General features: G+C 41.2%; 2 protein-coding genes across 5 annotated transcripts; both read left to right on the top strand.

The window, feature by feature from the left end:
- Positions 1 to 1,121: 1,121 nt before the first annotated feature.
- LOC115195690 (annexin A13) lies at positions 1,122 to 9,497 on the top strand. The gene is made up of 11 exons (XM_029755815.1): positions 1,122 to 1,266; positions 2,566 to 2,641; positions 2,830 to 2,924; positions 3,116 to 3,286; positions 3,379 to 3,412; positions 6,503 to 6,582; positions 6,912 to 6,980; positions 7,066 to 7,167; positions 7,301 to 7,376; positions 7,590 to 7,702; positions 8,050 to 9,497. The coding sequence occupies exons 1-11, from the start codon at positions 1,165 to 1,167 to the stop codon at positions 8,167 to 8,169; spliced, it is 1,038 nt and encodes a 345-aa protein (XP_029611675.1). The 5' UTR covers positions 1,122 to 1,164; the 3' UTR covers positions 8,170 to 9,497.
- Positions 9,498 to 11,550: 2,053 nt separating this feature from the next.
- On the top strand, positions 11,551 to 16,528 carry LOC115195689 (coiled-coil domain-containing protein 106). 4 transcript variants are annotated; one of them, XM_029755814.1, is made up of 5 exons: positions 11,551 to 11,694; positions 12,363 to 12,549; positions 13,267 to 13,485; positions 13,699 to 13,908; positions 14,898 to 16,528. In XM_029755814.1, the coding sequence occupies exons 2-5, from the start codon at positions 12,489 to 12,491 to the stop codon at positions 15,275 to 15,277; spliced, it is 870 nt and encodes a 289-aa protein (XP_029611674.1). In that variant the 5' UTR covers positions 11,551 to 11,694; positions 12,363 to 12,488; the 3' UTR covers positions 15,278 to 16,528. The 4 variants fall into 4 exon arrangements, with proteins under 4 accessions (XP_029611674.1, XP_029611671.1, XP_029611672.1 ...); XM_029755811.1 differs by having other exon boundaries at positions 12,333 to 12,549; XM_029755813.1 differs by having other exon boundaries at positions 11,566 to 11,649; positions 12,333 to 12,549.
- The last annotated feature ends 4,583 nt before the right edge of the window (positions 16,529 to 21,111 follow it).

Genomic DNA, 21,111 nt, shown 5'->3' with positions numbered 1-21,111 from the left:
CCTGGAGTATCGCGGTCAGCCTTGAACTTCCGGGGCTTCAATGAGAGTGGGCAGTCGTTCTCCCCTGGGTGCAATTACCATGAAAGTCCTGGACCAGAGATAAAAGATATAATGACGAGATATCTATGTCTCCGCCCTAACAATGGGATTCGTTGTCCACAGAGCAGAACGGCGAGCTGTCAAGCTCCTGCCTACTCATCTATTTGAATACTTTTTTGAATTTTCGATGATGGGTGTTGACGTCAACCACCTGTACTCAATGAAGAGTGAGACGCTATGCTATACTTATGAATATGCATAAGCCGTCTCGAATTTCAACAGGGACAACTCCAATATAAAGTGTTTTTTTTTTCAAAGTCGCGGAGTCACGTGCATCACACTTAAATCAGTAAACGCGAAACAACATTAAGAAACTTCAATTAGATCAAATAAGCCTCACGTATCAAAATAGCAATTCATTTTATTCTTGACTAATTTTGACACTCGCTCGTCGTCGTCGCCCCCCCCCCCCCCACCACCATACAAAACGTCTCACTTGCTTAATAATGAATGATTTTGGGCGGAGTAAACCCTCATGCTTCGCCTCTTCCTCTCTGTCTAGGCTTAGAGCAGGGGTGTCAAACTAATTCCCTGGAGGGCCTAGTGTCTGCTGGGTTGTCGATTAAGATCTAGACAACCAGGTGAGGGGAGTTCCTTACTACTTAGTGACATTAATTCATCAATCAAGTACACGGGAGCATCGAAAACCAGGAGACATTCGGCCTTCTGTGGAATGAGTTTTGGCACATGTGGCTTAGAGTTTTATCAGACTGAAGAGGAAGCGAGACAGCCCACACGCTGTTTTTTTCTGATTCAATGAAAGTCAATTAACTAAATCATATTTCGCTTAGGGCCCCCAAAGGGCTAGGGCTAGCTCTGACTGCATATGTGGGTAGGTAGACCCGTGAGCCACTGCAACGCCCATCAAAGTTGCACATCCCTGAACTAAGTAAACCAGACCCAGCTGCTATTTCATTGGTGTCTATGGGAGACACACCCAGTTAAGTAGACCGGAACTGACACTTTTATTTCAATTGTAAACGGCCTGAGTGAACTGTCTTTATTTATCCACCATCTTTGATTTTAGCCTCGCTAAATCAAGGCTGATCTCGCGAGTTTACATGAATGTCCGCTACCACATCTGGTAAATACGAGGATATCACAACTATATACCTCAGTGATCTCAACACAGCCGGACAAATATCTGTAAAAATGGGAAACTGCCAAGTAAGTACCGAAACCTACCATTCTTTTATAATTTTACAAAGATGTGATAAAACGAAGTAAAACCGGGGCAGGTCGATTGGAAATGATAGGCATTTGTGAATATTATCTAGGCTACTATGTAGGCCAATACGTTTTTTATTTGTTGGTCAATTATCATTGTAAGGGCTGGATTATAATGTTATAACGCCATCAGAAAACGATTTTGATTTTGTATCTGACATTCCACACTGTACCACAACTGAGTGTAGAATTATAATAGATTATGCCATTTTTATTCAGATTGACACATTGTTTCATCTGTCACCGTGATTTATTAAATCCAAATGCCCTACAAATTACAAACCAGCGCATGTGACAGGCCTGGGGAAACGCAGAGGAAGCAGCCACTCCTCTGCGGAATTCATCACAATCCCGTTTAGATTAACCTAAATAATGAACGAGTGAATCAGAGAGAAACGGTACGGGTGGGAGGCTATGGTGGGAGCAGAGCAGGAGGGTGTTTCATAGAGATAGATAGAGGACTCATCTTTGTGCTAATATGGAGCCTGCGACATCATGGGCAACGCCATTGAGACTATCTCAATTTTTAAAGTAGTCAATATTCTTCTTCTTTTGTGTTTTGAAAGAAGCATAAAGCTAATATTAGGGATTGAACCAAGTCTTGCGTGTTAAGTTACTGTGGCCACTAGATGGCAGTGATATACCGGTAGCTTTAAGCCATTTACTAACCATAGGCAACTAAATTTGAAGAAGAATGCAATGTTGTGATCATTGGCTGATCACTCCCAACACATGGGAATCCTCACCCAGTTGACTATTATAAAATGGTGAAAGGCCTCAATTGCACTGTTCGTGCTAAAATGGTTATATCCATCTAGAGTCCTCTGTCTTTTTCTATGGGGTGTTTCCATGTCATGTCTCAATTTCGGCTATGGGGCGCTGCGCCCATCTACTTTGTTTGATTAACACACATCCGCCGCCAAATTCCTGAGCCAGTGTATGTATTTCTTGCCATTTCAGTTCAATAAATTCTCCCCTCCCCCATGTCATGTTACATTGTTTCTAATGCTACAGTGCTATTACATAATACATACCTGAAAAGGCCTACTGATTTCAATGTGTTTTAAACTATTGTGATGTTAAGTAGTTTATTTCTTACTAGGATTGGAAGGGAGGGTAGACTAGACCAGGCTACTATATAAGGGAAATCATGCATTTGTATTAACGTGTTTTTTTCTTTGTGTGGCTATTAGCTCTTATGTAGAGCATATCATAACAATTATCTTTATGTTCATTTAGCCCACAATCATGCCATGCGAGGACTTTGATGTTGCGGCTGACATAAAGGCCTTACGCAAAGCCTGCAAAGGCTTGGGTAAGTTGCGATATGTTTTGTTACTTTATAGCATTCCAGGGATGTTTCTGCTCAATGAATGAGAGTTTACTTACAATGAACAAATAGCTGTGCCCAAGTTATTTAATGCCACAACATTGTGCCATGGTCCAAATAGGGCTTACGGGTGGTATTTGTGTTTTTTTTTATGATTGTATTTTGTTGTCCAGGCACTGATGAACAGGTCATCATTGACGTACTTACTAACCGCTGTGCAGCCCAGCGCATGGAAATTAAACAGGCCTATTTTGACAAGTATGGGAATGTGAGTATCAAACTCATTCATTTAATAGTAAAGGAATTATGTACATCTTATACCGCACCAAGAAATATGTCATTTTGCATAACTGAAATGTGTGGCTAATTTGAGGAAACCAGCCAACCACACCCATACACCCATCTCTCTCTCTCTCGCTCTCTTTTTCTCTCTCTTTTCTCTCTCTTTCTCTGGAGAAGGAGTTGGTGGATGTGCTGAAGAGTGAGCTGGGGGGGAACTTTGAGAATGCCGTCGTGGCCATGCTGGACCCTCCAGTCGTCTATGCAGTGAAGGAGCTCAGGAGGGCCATGAAGGGAGCAGGCACTGATGAGGACACTCTGGTGGAGATTCTGTGCACCGCTACAAACGCTGTACGTTTCAACACATTCAAGATTAGAAGAAAAACAGTCTTCTTAATATGCATTTTTTTTTACTCTCATTCTCTTTTTTTCCCCCCCAACAGGATATTCACATGTTAAAAGAATGCTACTTTCAGGGTAAGTATCAATTTCACCCTCACACTGCACCTTAAAGCTGGCATCCTTAATGGTGAAACAGCCACATCCAATTGTGATATTACATCAACAAAGAAATGACTGCAAACAACAAACAAAGTTCTAACACACGTGTGATAGAAGAGCAAAATATGTACTGCACATTTTGTTTTACCAAGAGTCGTGCTCCTCAGCTCGGGAACAAAAACAATAACAACGGTAGTTGGGCGGCCGGTGGCACTGTTTCCCCCTACCGGGCATGACATCTTTAAAGGGACAACCTCATATTCATAATCTCCAGCACCACCCCAACGTCAACATATGTGAAAAGACAAGTGTTTCTGATGACATCATACGCAAACACTTCTGACATCATCTGGTGTACGTTGTGATTTTAACCAACTATGAGTAGGCAAAAGTTACTTCACCAGTTACTTTATTAACCTTCGCCCGCTCATACGTGGCTAAAATCACATGATGCACACCAGATGATGTGGAAAGTGTTTCCGGTGACATCATCCGGTGTGCATCTTTTTGACTGCAAAACAGAGAAACTCAGTGTTTTCACATGTGTTGATGTTGGGGTGGTGCTGGAGATGATGAATAAGAGCTGCCCAAGCTCCAGTGGATTATGCGCTGTCAAGCCATTATTAGAATGGTGAAGTTACTTAATGGCTAGTCGTTTTATTTCCATGTCAATTTCCAACCGTCTACTAGGGGCAACGCGAGTGTCTGTTAACATCTAGTTGGCTCGCGTCAAGCTAGGGTGTTGGGGTTGAGGATGGGCTAAAGCGTAAGCTACAGCTCCGAACATTGCGGGTTCAATCCCTGTGCTAGGCACTCGTTTTTGAATTGTAATTTTATTCTAACCCTGACCAACACCTTAACCCTAACCTTACCCATTTGGGATTAATGCCTAAATTTAACCCATGACCTTAACACTTACTCAGAATTAATGCCTAAATTTAACCCTCAAGGTTAGTTTCAGTTTCACTTTTCCGCAGTTTGACTGATAGGTGTAGGATCTTCACTTGAGCCAGTATGATACAGCAGATAAATAATCCTGCAGCAACAGGAAATGGGAATTATTATGTGGATTATAATTAATGGATTTTTTTTTTGTAGGGGTCTAACATTTTAAAGTGGAAATGAAATTTTTTAGAAGCCTTTTAAAACCTTGAATACACTACACGTTTGCATTTCCTGCTGAGCAGGAAAATTCTCAGCAACAAAAGAGTGACCAACTGAAGACCCTACATCTGTAACAGATGGCATCACACTCCATAATCAGCCACACACTCTGTAATCTCTGTTTCCTGCAGATACGGCAACTCTGTCTGTCTGCCTTAGAGGTTGTGTTGAATATAAGGTTGAAAAATATATATTTTTTCCCTTTAACTTAAAACCTGATATGGATAGGGGGCAGTGTTTTCACGGCCGGATGAAAAAACGTACCCGATTTAAACTGGTTACTACTCTTGCCCAGAAACAAGAATATGCATATTATTAGTAGATCTGGATAGAAAACACTCTGAAGTTTCTAAAACAGTTTGAATGGTGTCTGTGAGTATAACGGAACTCATATGGCAGGCAAAAACCTGAGAAGAAATCAACCAGGAATTGGAGGATCTGAGAATTGTAGTTCTTCTTTCTAGTCCCTTTCGAAACTACAGTATCTGTGGGCTTACGTTGCACTTTCTAAGGCTTCCATTGGCTGTCTAAAGCCTTCAGAAAGTGGTTTGAGCCTTCTCCTGTCACTGGGCAGAGTATAGGAGCTCAGTTACTGAGTGGTCTGCCTGGCAACAAAGGGATTGGATATGCGCTGTCCCGCGAGATCTCTGTTTTTTCTTTTTCTCCTTGAATGAATACGCTATTGTCCAGTTGGAATATTAGCGCAATTTTATGTTAAAAATACCATAAAAATTGATTTTAAACAGCGTTTGACATGCTTCTAAGTACGGTAATGGAACATTTTGACTTTTTGTATCTCAAATTGCGCTCGTGCGTTAGCCTTTGGATAGTGACCTGAACGCACGAACAAAACAGAGGTATTTGGACATAACTATGGATTATTTCGAACAAAAACAACATTTCTTGTGGAAGTAGCAGTCCTGGGAGTGCATTCTGATGAAGATCAGCAAAGGTAAGAGCATATTTCTAATACTAATTCTGAGTTTAGGTTGCCCCGAACTTGGCGGGTGTCTGAATAGCTCGCCGTGATGGCGAGCTATGTACTCAGAATATTGAAAAATGTAAAATGCTGTTTTTGGATATAAATATGAACTTGATTGAACAAAACATACATGTATTGTGTAACATAATGTCCTAGGAGTGTCATCTGATGAAGATCGTCAAAGGTTAGTGCTTCATTTAGCTTTGTTTTGGGTTTTATTGACACATGTCCTTGCTTGGAAAATGGCTGTGTGGTTATTTTGGTCTATGTACTCTCCTAACATATTCTAATGTTTTGCTTTCGCTGTAAAGCCTTCTTGAAATCGGACAATGTGGTTGGATTAAGGAGAAGTGTATCTTTAAAATGGTGTAAAATAGTCGTATGTTTGAGAAATTTAAATTATTGGATTTTTGAGGTTTTGTATTTTGCGGCACGCTGTTCCATTGGATATTGGCTAGCGGAACGTCTGTCCTCAACAGGTTTTAATCAAGTGTCTTTTTGCATAATTATTCATTATAGGATATTTACTAAAGTTGACAAGGGTTAACAGGAAGAAGCCCTGAAGTGAACCTAACTCATTTGGCTAGTTTAGGGCAAGAGCTCATAGTTTGCATGACCCGTAAAGTCCATAGGCTTGTCATCCCAACCACACTGGTCACCTTATTCTGCTCATCCTGTTGTTTTTTTGCACTGCTGATTCTGTTCTGATTTGTGATTAAAAGACATGTCTTGTTGTTATGGGTGGGGCTTCCACCATGCCTTTTCCCCATTGGCTTAGATAGAATAATGATATCAGTGGTCATAACAACAAGGGAACACCTATTCCTCTGTGCCTCTCAATGTTACATCTGCCTTTAATAATATATTCCCCATTTTTCTGTTGCGTTCTCTCTCTCTTTGTTTCTCTGTGACTTCTCTAGTGCATGAACGAGACCTGGAATCAGATATCGAAGGGGACACTAGTGGAGATGTGAGAAACCTGCTCACTGCTCTTTTACAGGTAAGTGGCCCCATGGTTTCACTCTTGCCATGTAACACAATTCCCTTCCCTTCCTTTGGACTGAAATCAAGCTCCCTCTGCCTGGCCTCTCTCTTAACCCTACAACTCTCTCTCTCTCTTTGTCTCTGACTCTCTTTCTAACTCACTCACTCACTCACTCACTCACTCACTCACTCACACACACACACACACACTGGCTGGTTGGCAGTCTGCCTGCTTTTCTAATGTCCTTTCATTAGTAAAATGGAGGCCAGATACAATATCCTGAGCCGGACAGAAAGGCTACATTTCATCTCACCACAGAAGTCAGTGAAAGCTTTCTGTTCTAGGGCACCAGAGATGAGAGTTACAATGTGGATGAGGGTCTGGCTGAAGCAGATGCCACCGCCCTGTTTGAGGTATGGCACGGAGAAGTCCATTCAAGAAACAATAATATCAAGAAGTGGATTTACCTGTTTCATTTCAATCATATTTACTATTTAGGCTGGTGAGGGATCTTTTGGAACGGATGAATCCACGTTCAACTTTATCCTGGCCAAAAGAAACTATCTGCAACTTCAGGCCACCTTCAAGGTGTATGAGCAGGTGGGTCCACTGTTAGCAGCCTATGTCTGTTATCAGTCTATTTATTTTGTACGCCCAGCAGGCTTCATGTGATCTACCCTCTGTACTGCTGTGTATGCTTAGTGTTATGCTAACCCTGTTTCCTTTGTCCCAGCTCTCTGGAACGGAAATCCTGGATGCCATTGATAATGAGGTCTCTGGGACACTGAAGGGCTGCTACATCACACTTGGTATGTATACAAGTTGGCTTGTGTGTGTTTTGTATGTGGGTGCAGAGATCATCTGAGGCCAGAGACACCAAAGGGACTTAAACTTAAAAGCAGTACATTCAACTAGATTAAAAAGTTACTCTCTTGAATGTGACGTGTCAGGTGCCTTACAAATAACTATCTTTTATTTTGGTTGAGAGAATCAGTGTATTTTAAGGCATTTTCTCTTTTCAGTGAGGGTTGCTAAGAACCCTCAGCTTTATTTTGCCCGGCGACTGAATGAAGCCATGAAAGGAGCAGGCACTGATGAGGACACCATCATCCGCATCGTCATATGCCGCTCTGAGGTAACGTATGGACATGCACTCTCTGACAGAGTCTTAGGATCGTGCTTTGCTCTATCAAAGACACCAAATAAGCTTGTGACTACTGACTATATGCATAAAATGTATATTAAATACTTTACTTTATGGTAACATTTGTAAACCATGCAAATGATGACATGAAAATAGGTTGGGGGTATGTCATCCAAAGAGGCTATGCTAATTTTGCGGACTACCTCAGCAACAATTGCAAATGCATTATACATGGCTCAGGGAAATCATTAAGAAAATGCCCCTTTTAGACTACTGGACTCGGTTGATTAATCTAAAAGCAGACATGGGTCAGCTGATAAGTGTTTTCTGTTCAACAGTATGATCTGGAGACCATTAAAGACATGTACCTGGAGAAGTACGACATGTCCCTGAAGGATGCCATCAAATCTGAGTGTGGTGGGGACTTCAAACGTCTCCTGCTGGCTGTCTGCCACTGAGAGAGAGAGAGAGGGAGGGAGAGGGGGAGAGAGAGAGATGGAGAGATCACAGTGCCTGAAAGGGACCGAGGGTACTACTGCTCACTCCTGGACAAACTAATGCTACTTACAATTGGTCCTACTGTCCTCAAACATGCAACATTCTCGGATAGGGCATGAGGTCAAATCCAGCTGCTTCTGTTCTCCTGATTTGGCATTGAAGTCTACAGGTCTCTACAAAAGTGGCATGAGTATACTAAAGACAGTTGTGTTCATGTGACATGATTCTTTTTGATCTAGAGGAGTGCTAGGACTAGTATAGACTTAACATACTGTACTTTAGACCAACAATCCATATTACCATTGGAACTTATAGTGGCTCTAGTCCTTGAAGTTATGTCTAGATATCAAAGTTCCCAACATTCTCTTTGCTGCAGTGAAATTGGCTGAGTGAAGTTCAGTAGGATCAGGTGGTTCAGTGCTTGGCAGGAAGGTCAGTCTGCACACAAAAAGGCATTTGTAGGAACTGGAACAGGGTGTAGCTGGTAGATTACAGTAGAGCATTGTATTGAACTTATCAGTATTATACAGATAAGACCTATGTTCAATGCAGCATGTACATTTGATAGGATCTGTAATGCACAGATATGTGGCAGTTTATAAATCATTTCTATTTCAACATGACATGCATTGCTGATAAAACTGCATTGCCTAGAGCAGAGATAACGAATATTTTGACCCACCTGGTAACTTGTGTACAAATATGTAATGGTTCAAATTTTTACCCTTGCATTTTAAACGAGCAGCAAAACATTTTGTCCAGGTTTAATGAGACGCTATATAAATTTGATCTCTCCAGGTCCAGTATCTTCCACCCCAAACGCCATCTTCAGTATTAACGAGTGTTTACAACTGTTAGCTAGGGTATTAAAATATTACCTTTATTTAGACTACAGTATTATATATATTCAATAAATGTGTTTACAGATATAGCCACAAAAAGGTGTTGGGGAAGGTATGTGTTCTTATGACACTAAGAATAGTAAATTGTGTGTTGCCTAACGGCAGCTGTATTTAACAAAAATTAGGCATTTGGACATATTAGAAAGTCCTGTAATCTCAGCTGAATAACTTGAGATACCTGTATTTATAGCAATTTATAACGCTGACTACTTATGTGAATTTAATTCAAGAGAGGAAATGTTAACAGGGTTTAGACCATGCACACCTGCCCTTATGGAAAGATATGGAATAGGGACCAATATTTGCCTTTGAATCAGCCAAAGAATGTGTTTGGTAACAAATAACTACATGACAATTACAGAATAAAATGTATGTTTATTAACATTTTTCTGAGTGTATGTGTGTTTATGTCTTGGTGAACATAAGCCAAATATAATCACATTTTCAATAATATTATAGGCCTATGTGTGTGTGTGTGTGTGTGTGTGTGTGTGTATATATATACAGTACCAGTCAAAAGTCTACTCATTAAAGGGTTTTTCTTAATTCTTTTGCTATTTTCTACATTGTAGAATAACAGTGAAGACATCAAAACTAGGAAATAACACATCTGGAATCATTTGTAACCAAAAAAAGTGTTAAACAAATCAAAATATATTTTAGATTTTAGCTTATTCAAAGTAGGCACCCTTTGCCTTGATGATAGCTTTGCACATTGTTGGCATTCTCTCAACCAGCTTCATGAAGAATGCTTTTCCAACAGTCTTGAAGGAGTTCCTACATATGCTGAGCACCTGTTGGCTGCTTTTCCTTCACTCTGCAGTCCAACTCATCCCAAACCATCTCAATTGGGTTGAGGTCGGGTGATTGTGGAGGCCAGGTCATCTGACGCAGCACTCCATCATTCTCCTTCATGGTCAAGTAGCCCTTACATAGCCTGGAGGTGTGTTTTTGGGTCATTGTCAAGCTGAAAAACAAATGATAGCCCCACTAAGTGCAAACCAGATGGGATGGCGTATTGCTGCAGAATGCTGTGGTAGCCATGCTGGTTAAGTATGCTGTGAATTCTAAATAAATCACAGACCAGCAAAGTGTCACCAGCAAAGTACCTCCACACCATCACACCACCACCTCCATGCTTCACGGTGGGAACCACACATGCGGAGATCATCCGTTCACCTACTCTGTGTCTCACAAAGACACGGCGGTTGGAACCAACATTCTCAAATATGGACTCATCAGACCAAAGGACAGATTTCCTCTGGTCTAATGTCCATTGCTTGTGTTTCTTGGCCCAAGCAAGTTTCTTCTTCTTATTGGTGTCCTGGTAGTGGTTTCTTTGCAGCAATTTCACCATGAAGGCCTGATTCACGCAGTCTCTTCTGAACAGTTGATGTTGAGATGTGTCTGTTACTTGAACTCTGTGAAGCATTTATTTGGGCTGCAATCTGAGGTGCAGTTAACTCTAATGAACTTATCCTCTTCAGCAGAGGTAACTCTGGGTCTTCCTTTCCTGTGCTTGATGGTTTTTGTGACTGCACTTGAAGAGACTTTCAAAGTTATTTTCATTTTCCGTATTGACTGACCTTAGGGTAGGCCGTCATTTTTAAATAAGAATTTGTTCTTAACTGACTTGCCTAGTTAAATAAAGGTTAAATAAAAAATAAATAAAAGACCATGTCTTAAAGTAACGATAGACTGTAGTTTCTCTTTGCTTATCTGAGCTGTTCTTGCCATAATATGGACTTGGTCTTTTACCAAATAGGGCTATCTTCTGTATACCACCCCTACCTTGTCACAACACAACTGATTGGCTCAAACACATTAAGAAGGAAAGGAATTCCACAAATTAACTTTTAACAAGGCACACCTGTTCATTGAAATGCAAAGATGTCATCAAGGCAAAGGGTGGCTACTTTGAAGAATCTCAAATATAAAATATATTTTGATTTGTTTAACACTTTTTTGGTTACTACATGATTCCGTATGTGTTATTTCATTCGTTTTGATGTATTCACTATTATTCTACAATGTAGAAAATAGTAAAAATAAAGAAAAACCCTGGAATGAGTAAATGTGTCCAAACTTTTGACTGGTACTGTGTATATCATTAGTGTAGACTTGGCAATTTTACACTCAAACTCCATAGGTGCTCATGTTTGTCATTGTCACAGGTCAAATAGCATTTGTCTGACATCACCCCATGGTTAAAGTAAGGGTTAAGTAAGGGTTAGGTAAGGGTTATGATTAAGGTTAGGTTAAGGGTAGGGGTTACGGTCAGGGTAGGGACGCTCCAAGGACCTTGGATAGCACTATACCATTTTCCTTGTCTTTGACACCAACTACAAAGAGACAGCAGCCCGCGTCACCTCCAATAGTGTATCCGTAAAAAAAAAACTGTTATATAGCGACCACAAGCGGCTATTCCAGCTAGTTTACTACGAAGGATGCTCTTATCTGCTGAGACGCATGCATTGGACACCTGCATGACAAAACTACTATTTTGGAAAGAAGTAACCTGCAAACTGCCAAACCTCGGTTTGTAGTGTTAAAATATCTGGAAGTAAAAGGTTTTTCAAGACGGTAAGGTCACAAAGCCTCACTAGTGGCTGTATTTTGCTGCCTAGTTTGCAGCCATTTGCATCCATCTTGAAAGGTTAATTATCGCTGATAAAGAAATGGTAGCATATTATAATGCATTGACACAATACAACCAACGGTTTAAAGTCATATTTTTGTGCTAAAACATAGTCATTTGACGGTTTGTTTATTTTAAAAACGCCTACGTAATGAATATACTGCTATAGTAAGTAAATTATTACTGAAAGATCAATGCATTGTCCTTTGTACGCAACTTTCATTTGTAATAATTAACAGTGTAACTAATGAATAGTTAATGATTAATAATGACTCACTGACTGTAATGTAAACGCCTATATTTTTACTGGTTCTACTACTTTTATGAATTTGAGCATCTGAGTGAATTTGACAAATCTCTAGGTATGTGTATGGGTAAACATCTCCATGGAAACCTCAAGCGTGTGTGTGTGTGTGTGTGTGTGTGTGTGCGCTTGCACCAGACACATGCCTGGGGTCAAGGTTAGTGGAGGTTTAAAGTTATTACTCAGAGGGCATTTTATGTGTTATTTTAGAAAGTTACACCAAACAGTGCATTGCAACACTGGCCATGCCTTCTTCTTCCCTATCTCCCTCCCAAGTAGAGACTAGAGATGTCCTCTGTGTGGCAACAGGAGCCGATAGTGTACTCCCCCAGTGTAGAGATCGATTCCAGCACCGTGAGGAGGAAGGCCAGGGTGGGTTCCTCACAGCACTGGCTAAAGCAGGAGCATGACCTGGAAGTTGTCAAGTGGGAGAGCATGACCTTTGGGGCAACTAGCGATGTGGAGCAGGACAACACACCCAGCAGTGCTGTATCCAGTAAGAACTGCATAGAGGTCTAGAAAAATGCATGCACCAAGATGCCTAAAGATGACTTTATTACCCATAATCCATGTATTGTCCTAGATCTTCCTGTGGCTTGTGTGTATTCACACACTGTTGGCTGATATGTCCAATAATACTACTGTATTACAACTGTATAATAATACTTAGGTTCATTAATAATACATGTATTGCGTCAGTGTGCAGCTAGCTTCTATTTCTCACTGCTAATGTATCGTGTTCCCAGGGGTGAAAGTAGACATAAAAAAATGTTTTATGGGCCTAATCATAGAATGACATATAGAATCCATATTAAATCAATAGTGGGCCTAATCGTAAACATATCTGTTACACAGAACACCAAAAGGCAAGCGTCATTAGGCCAGAATTTATGCGTCCACTGCTGTCGTTGCGTATCTTGGTGTCGGCCACTCATCTTTGCCTTGGCAAAATGTCAATTTTTTTGTCGAACCACGTCGCATTTTGGAGCGTAGGCTATACCACCCGCTTTAAAGTCCATTCGCTAATTGTTCATGCCTCTGACATGCTGTAAAGATAAAAAGTGATCTCATAGCCTACAGTTTTCTTGACATTTTGTTTGAATTATTATGATATGCTCATGTTTTACCGGTACGGCATACTCCCACTATATATTTTCCCGGGACGCCGTACCGGACCGTACCACCTTATTTTCACCCCCGGGTGTTCCTCCAGCGGCTTCCCAGCCTGAGGGCAGCCTGCCTCCCCGGGTCATGCTGACCATCACCAAGCTGCAGTGCATGCTGGAAAGTAAACAGGAGCGCATTGCTGCCCTGGAGAGACAGGTGGAGGACCTGCAGCAGGACAGGAAGTTCCTCAGGAGCCAGATTGAGAACCTGACCAGCCAGCGCTCTGTCCCAACCTTCACTACCACCGCCACTTCAGCCGCTGAAGGTCAGTGCCCCCAGTCCTGAATGGTGCTGTTGTTAAAGTGGACTGGACAGTGGAATCTATGTATTATTTAAATGGGGATTTGTATGTTATCATAAGGACATAATTCAGTGTTAAATACTTATTTACCTCTATTTTATACTGTATCTTCATATAATGTAAGAAATCAGTGAATAATGGGAATAAACCTGATCACTCCGTCTTGTCTCATCACAGCACCTAAAGCGGGGAAGTCACTGTATTCCGAACCCAAACCCCGGAAGAGAGAGAGGGTTGCATCATCCAGCTCTTCCTTCAGTAATGAAAGTGGCTCAGAAATGTCTGTCTCCACCGTTATGTCCGGAGCCTCGAGCGACCACAAGAAGCGGAGACACCACAAGGACAGGAGGAGAGGAAAGAAAGGGAAAGACTACAGCAGGAAGAGAGGTATGCTAAAAAAGGGTATTCTTATCATGCCTATGAGTACTGTACAAGTTCGCTTTCAGCATCTGATCGGTTTGTACTTTTCCCATTCCTTTTTTTTTATTGTTGTGCCCACAAATATAAAACAAATCCATCTGATCATTCTAATATTGACTCAGTTAGCCAGCAGCATACCATCCTGTATCCCACTGCTGGCTTGCCTCTGAAGCTAAGCAGGGTTGGTCCTAGTCGGTCGCTGGATAGGAGACCAGATGCTGCTGGAAGTGGTGTTGGAGGGCCAATAGGAGGCACTCTTTCCTCTGTTCTAAAAAAACAATATTCCAGGGCAGTAATTGGGGACATTGCCCTGTGTAAGGTGCCGTCTTTCTGATGGACGTTAAACGGGGGTCCTAAATGTCTGTGGTCACTCAAGATCCTATGGCACTTATCGTTGGGGTGTTAACCCCGGTGTCCTGAGTAAATTCCCAATCTGGCCCTCATACCATCATGGCCACTTAATCATCCCCAGCTTCCAATAAACTCATTCATCCCCCCTCCTCTTCCCTGTAACTATTGCCCAGGTCATTGCTGTAAATGTCAGTCAACTTATCTGGTAAAAAAAAGTTATTGTTTGAAAAATATCAAAAAGTCAGGAACTATATTCAACATTTCATCATATAATTGTTATAATAATGTTAGAATTAAATCATCAGAATACGTTTTTAAACTCAAATATTGATTTGAGAGATCAAGCCAACGCCTTTTGGTGAAATGTAGTTGCAAATTAAAGCAGCAACTAAAAAGAGCAATTGGAAATTATTTGACTGGATCCACGGAGACTGCATGCAATACCTATTTTCTTTAAGACAAAAGGGTAAGTTGTCTTCCTCCACATTGAACTATTTTTCAACTCTTCAATCTCCACATTCCAAGTCAGTTTTCAAACAGTTCAGCACTCCTAGCACGGACATACCATCTTCCCCTTCCTCACCGTCTCTCTCTCTTCTCCTCAGCCACTGGCGTCCAGTACGTGATCCACCGCTACAAACAAGTCCTCTCGGCCTTCATCAAGAAGAAGAGCATGAGTGGCGCTTTCCGTCACTACGGCATCGACAGGAACACCATTGCCAACACGGCGTCCATTGCTGAGCTCTACCTGGCAGCCAAGGAAACCCTGCCGCTGGTGGGGATGTTCCGCCCACGAGAGGAGACCCTGGTGAGCTACGCCCAGAAGTGTGCCCTGGTCATTGAGACTGACGTGGCGCTAGCCAGGAAGATTGAGCAGATGAAAGCCACAGGGGAGCTCCTTCCCATCACTGTGAAAAAGGCCAGGGTCATGCACTCTGCTCACCAACAGCTAGGGGGCACCGCTGAGAGCCTGTTAATGGGCTGATGATGTAGCTAGGGGGCTTTGAGGGGTGAGTTGGACTGGAAGTGGAGAACACTTGTGTTGACAGATTGGAGACATATTTAATTTAAAATCTGGGTCCTGGGTTGATATAATCACATGGGAAGGATTTCTCTGCCTCTCTTTATTTATTGCAATGTAACTATTAGTGTATCTAGAATGCCTTCTTTAAAAGTAATGATTGTTTTTCTATGTTTTTGTTGATATCGTATGAATACAATATTCAACAGGTTTAAGCGGGGACTTCACCCATGTTCCCCAGAAGACCATGTCTGTTTGCTTAGGAAGTTCCTCACTCAATAATTGCCATTCATTCGTAGTGGTCTGTGCTGAATAAACACAGTACTAAACAAACACGGTACTGAACAGACATGGTACTGAACAAGCACGGTAGCAGCTAGCCATAGCCACAGAATGGGTTTTCCCTGTAGCATACATGACATACACCACTAAAAGTAGTGACTTTTGTTTGACAGTGTTTTTCCCTGGAAGTATCCCTCTATATTGGACTTAATGTTGATAATAACTCATCTGAAGATTCCATATAGCTGCCCTTTCCCTTGCAGACCCAAGGACAAATATACAGTAAACTCATTGTGATGGTCAGAAACGACACATAGCTGAATGGTTATCTTAGACGGAGACTAGAAATATGTGATGAGGACATCCACAAGATGGCACTGCACTCACTTCAATGGATGTTTGCACTACTTCTGTAATCCTGAGTACATTTCCCAGGAGTATTTTATCCAAAATGGTGGACACTTTATGTCTGCTTCCAGAGAGCACTTTGATATTATTTTATTTCTTGCACCTAAGTATTTATTTGGTTTGATATTTTGAAACCACACAGTTGGTATGTGTATACCGATGCATTTAGAACAAGCTGCCGTTTTTAGAGCTGTGATTTATATGCTGTAATTTATACATTGACTAAGCTTAGTAAAATATAGCGTTTTTTAGGTGTTTTAACTCACAACTTTCAGAATTTAGGAGAATAAAATAGAATACCTGCTATTAACTGATGGTGTGAACAGGTGTTGAACTACTGTTAGTCCTACCTAGGGATATCCAATGTACTGTTGTGAATTATAATTGCTAATATGGACAATTCTTCTGTTGACACTGGGCTATTCACTTTTTGTATCAAGTTTGTTCACTTATCTCTCAAACTACGATTCTTCGAAACATATTTTACTTCTTTGAATGGTTTGAGAAATAAAGCATTTAGCAATACTCTCATGCAGTTATGAATGTTCTTGGCTGTACCTCCTTGTATTTGTGACGTCACATCAACATGATCTCATGACCAATCATTAGAGTTCTACAGTAGAGTGCTCAGCCCTGTGGGCTTTATTTGTATTTTTTTATGTCCACGTGTGCAGTATCAAGCCAATTCCACACCATCAAATGTGCTCACTTGGTGTACTAATTTGTTTTCCCACCTTGTGGATAAGTTATGCACTTCATGCTTGCTCAAGCTTTTCTGAGTCTTGAAGTGTTCCTTCAATGGGGGGGCCATTTTGTTTGTTTGTCCTGTGACCAGAATAATCTCTAGTGCTTGCATGGACAGATGGGACTGTTCGCTATGAGACATCCTTGGGCAATAGTAAGTGGCAGTGCATAGCGTTGCCATTGCCTTCCCTGCTGTTTGCTTTTCAATCGGAGTGACAAATGACCAGTGCAAAGCCATTACAGGGCTGCACCCGGGCTGTTTATCTTTGCATGCGACTCACTGTCACTCTGATTCACACACGGGCCCTCCCTATCTCTCACTCTCACGTCCCCCTCGGTCCGTCATTCTGTCTGCCCTAACCCACCCCGCCCTCTGTTTCACTCGCTGTCTCTCCTGCCAACACGGTTGTATCAGTCCCGGTTTCCTTCATTTCCGTCTCTTGGTTGGAGGTCGTTTTTTGTCTGTCCGTAGGCCTTGTGTTTCTTTCCCCTTCTTTTTATTTTGCCCGTTTATTCTTCTTGCCGTTTCAACCAACGCTCTTCCTTTTCACCTCTCTTTTTTTCTCTCTATCGCTCCCTCCTTCACTAACAATAGAGCTGATTGTGGACGAGGGGGCTGGAGGAGGCGGAGCGGTATTGCTGTGGTCAGCCAGGCGTCTCAGTCGCTCCGGGTAGAGCAAACATGAGAGAGCGCCCACACACTATAACCTGAGGTGGCAAGTGCATGCTGGTATTGTGGGAGGCACTGGGGAAGGGGCAGGCATACAGCTCGGCCAGCTCTCATCTCTCCTCACTTCCTCAGGGACAGAAATGTCACAAATGGCTTCCTCCTCCAGTCAAATATGGGATGTATCCTACATTTTAGATGGATATTTTTCTCAATTGTATTGGCATATGATTGTAATCACAACCAACAGACAAAAAGTAATTTAAGACAAGCTATTCATACCATGTTGTGGATGTCTACATGTTTATACCATGTTGTAGATGTCTACATATTCATACCATATTGTAGATGTGTTTGCAAGTGTTGGTCAATTGACCAGAAAAAAGCAAATAAACAACATGTCCACCTGCCGGTCTTTAAGAGTGGCAGCTGTGTATGTGGCAGTAATGACTGGGGGCAATGGAGGAGATCAGTGATGGGTGTCGGCCTAATCGAGCCTGATGCATCCCCTCTCTTCTCTCTGGCTCTCTGACTCACGTTGGTCTGAGTGCAGCTGGGACTTCACTTTGTGGCGGTGCGGTTGTTTGTTTGGTACTCGAATTTTATGGCAGGTGCAATGGCACGGTCTGGGGCCCATGTGCCTGATGAGTGCGACGTTTATATCCCTCCTGTTGTCCAGTTTTGTAACAGACAGACGCCCCACCCCCTTTCTGATCTAAGCTAATGGTTGAATGGAGAGCATTTACATGCACTTGCTAAGGGAAGCTGATAATGACCTCTAAATACCCTCTACCAGATCTGTAGCTGTGGGATCAATTGTTTGGATTTGTTACAATTTCAGCCACATGACATATAGTCTTGGTATTTACCAGTTACTTAGTATGCTTCTAATGGAGGATGGAAGGATTCTAAGACAAATGTGGGAAAATAATCTGTTTATACTTCAGCAATTGATTTGGAGCTTTCTAGTAAATGAAGAGTTGAGTAACATTGCTGCCTTCTACTGTCAGATAACTTGAGTAACAACGAAAGCCCCTGTTTCATTACAGTATGTTGTGCTGCAGTGGTTAACACACGGCTTGTAATTGGATACGTAAACATGTTCAGGGGTTTTCAGTATTTCATGGCACATTAAAAGCACACATAATGGGGATGTGTGTAAATGAACATAGATACATTTTCCTTTCATTTAAAGGTAGAATCCTTAGTTGAAACGATAACAAAGTGGAACACCCAGCCTCTGTTTTGGTCATTGTTAATAAGAATTTGTTCTTAACTGACTTGCCTAGTTAAATAAAGGTTACATTTAAAAACATTTGGTAAAAGCTGAGGGATGGGCCTGGAGAAATGTTGCCACTCTCACATTCATAGACAAAGCTATGGATGCAAGGACTGACCATCCATGATATCAAAATTATAGTTTTAACCATGTTTTGAGGCTATACATTTTTTGTTTACATTTATATTGTTTACAAACATTGGAGAAAAAAAGCTTATATTTGGGTTCTGATACTGGTACAGCAGTTGAACTAAGCTCATGAGGCATTGATAAGTTATATTCTTCAAGAATCAATAGGTATATATCATTAACTTAAGTCCAAATATGGATTTAGCAACTAAGGATTCTATCTTTAATGGTGTTATTGCGATGTTTACCATCAAAATAGGTTTGGAATTCAAGATTCTTCTAATTACATATGATTTTTAACAGTCTGTATTCAATACTGTGATGGGACACCAGTTCGCTACATTTTAATTTGAAGTACTGTCTTTTAAATGAGATATCAGAAGTACTTTTTGACACTTCAACGCAGCAATATAATACAGTATTTATAGTTTCAGTTATGTTCTTAAAGCCAAGCATTGATTTTTTTTTCATGCTCTTTAAGAAAAATAATGAAATGAAAAGTCCAAGCTTGTGGTATTTTGACATATACCTAATCAGCTACAGATACCTAGGACTTTCAACGGAGTTGGCCCTCATAATGGTATTGATTCCTGAAGGTTAAAACCATCACTGATCTATTATAACCTATGAAAGAGAAGTGAGAGGCTGATAAACCACGGACAGGATGTTGGTTCTAGTTATAAATGCATTTCCTACAGTGAAGGTAATTTAAAGAATTGCGATATGAAAGGGAATGTCACTGACTGTACAGCTATACTTGTTTCCCATATTTTTGTGTAAACTGTGAAAATGTGATAACTGTTCAGTCATGTAGAGTAAAATATCACTCTTGCAAGATAGCAAGTATGTTGACAGATCAAATGGCCCTCGGTATGATAAGTTGGTAAAGCAATGATGAAATAGAGCAATGCAAATGCTTCTAGTCCCACCCAGCCATTCTTTGATGGAGTAACTGTCACGGGTTTTCTATTTTCTCTGGGTGGGTTTCAAAGCTGATAATCTGTTATTTGTCGCCTCTCCATGTCTTTGTAGATTAATTGCCCATAGGATCAACCTTTGACCCCTATGATGTATCTCCCTGAGCTGAACTGACATGTCATTTCATCTCCATGTCAGCAGTGGGTTGGAAATTATCATTTAAATCCACCTGATAGAACAATGAAGCACCACATCTTTGGGGACTCGAGTTTGACATTTTGTGCCATTGTGTACAACAGATGTCCTCATGTCCATGTTTTGTCATAACTCAACGCTATTCTTAGAGATATGTAAATGCTGAATGTTTCACAAATTATGAGACATCTTGACTGAGTGCGCACAAGCGAATTTGTACATTCTTTGCATTAGTATTCATTAGGATCGTCCTTAAATGGACATCTGCTTTGCATGTCTGTAAGTCATTGGCCAGGCAATCCACCTTCTATTTGCCCTGTGGGCAGCTCTCCGTTGTGAAATCTTAAAATAACCTGCCCACTGCTGAAAGTGGGTCAGAGCACCATGGCGACGTCAATCCAAAACAAAAGGACCAAGTGCTGCATTATGGGTATTTACCCCCTTGGTGATTGATGTGGCGTTATAAAGAAAAGGGTAGCGTGGTATCTAGCAAACTAGTCACCATCCTTATCAGTCTTCTCCAGTCGGGGTCACAACATCCTCATTGACCTTTTTGATTCATGGCAAGCCTCTGAATCCGCTCTAGTGAGCACACCACCCTTGGGTAACTGCAGGGTTGCTGTAGTAACTGACTTGGCTTTGTGGCAACTATTTATCAATGTGGCACTAGAGGGCACTGTTGTATCCTGAAGAATATGCAGTGTTGATTTGATTTGGCCAGACACATTCAGACATACCTGGATGCACAGCCCTACCACAGCCTATTAGATTCTGTCTGAGGGTTTTATGTGGGATATTCAGTGTCTGTTTCCATTTGGAACATGTTGTGCCTATAGCTTTAATTATCTTAATGTCTCGAAGACAAACCTAGAAAGATGCAAAGACATTTTAACAAAGGAAGGCATTCACACACAGACAAACCTTACAAATGGAATTGTGCACAATTCAAAAAGAAGAAAAAGCCTCACTTTTAAGGCACTAGCATTTAAATTGCACACATACATTGGTGCTACCAAACCACTCCCCTTCCAGCATCTCGGTATAAAAATGAAAGTGATCAAATACATAGTCATTAATGCAATTTAGTTTGCTGATTGAGACAGATGCAAATCTGTAGCCACTGAATTTCGCCTTAAAGGCAGTTTTTTGCCCTCTCGATCATCAAGTCTGGAGGTA

The sequence above is a fragment of the Salmo trutta genome, chromosome 6, assembly GCF_901001165.1.
Source record: "Salmo trutta chromosome 6, fSalTru1.1, whole genome shotgun sequence".
Lineage (NCBI taxonomy): Eukaryota > Metazoa > Chordata > Actinopteri > Salmoniformes > Salmonidae > Salmo > Salmo trutta.
This window is presented reverse-complemented; position numbering and strand designations above follow the sequence as displayed.

What these genes read in the sequence shown, in the direction of transcription:
- LOC115195690 (XM_029755815.1), top strand. Translation starts at nt 1,165, where the DNA reads ATGTCCGCTACCACATCTGGTAAATACGAGGATATCACAACTATATAC. An exon ending in AAAAGAATGCTACTTTCAGG is followed by an intron (nt 3,413 to 6,502) that starts GTAAGTATCAAT and finishes TGACTTCTCTAG; the next exon opens with TGCATGAACGAGACCTGGAA. An exon ending in CCTTCAAGGTGTATGAGCAG is followed by an intron (nt 7,168 to 7,300) that starts GTGGGTCCACTG and finishes CCTTTGTCCCAG; the next exon opens with CTCTCTGGAACGGAAATCCT.
- LOC115195689 (XM_029755811.1), top strand. Translation starts at nt 12,342, where the DNA reads ATGTCCTCTGTGTGGCAACAGGAGCCGATAGTGTACTCCCCCAGTGTA. An exon ending in ACCCAGCAGTGCTGTATCCA is followed by an intron (nt 12,550 to 13,266) that starts GTAAGAACTGCA and finishes GTGTTCCTCCAG; the next exon opens with CGGCTTCCCAGCCTGAGGGC. An exon ending in AGACTACAGCAGGAAGAGAG is followed by an intron (nt 13,909 to 14,897) that starts GTATGCTAAAAA and finishes TCTTCTCCTCAG; the next exon opens with CCACTGGCGTCCAGTACGTG.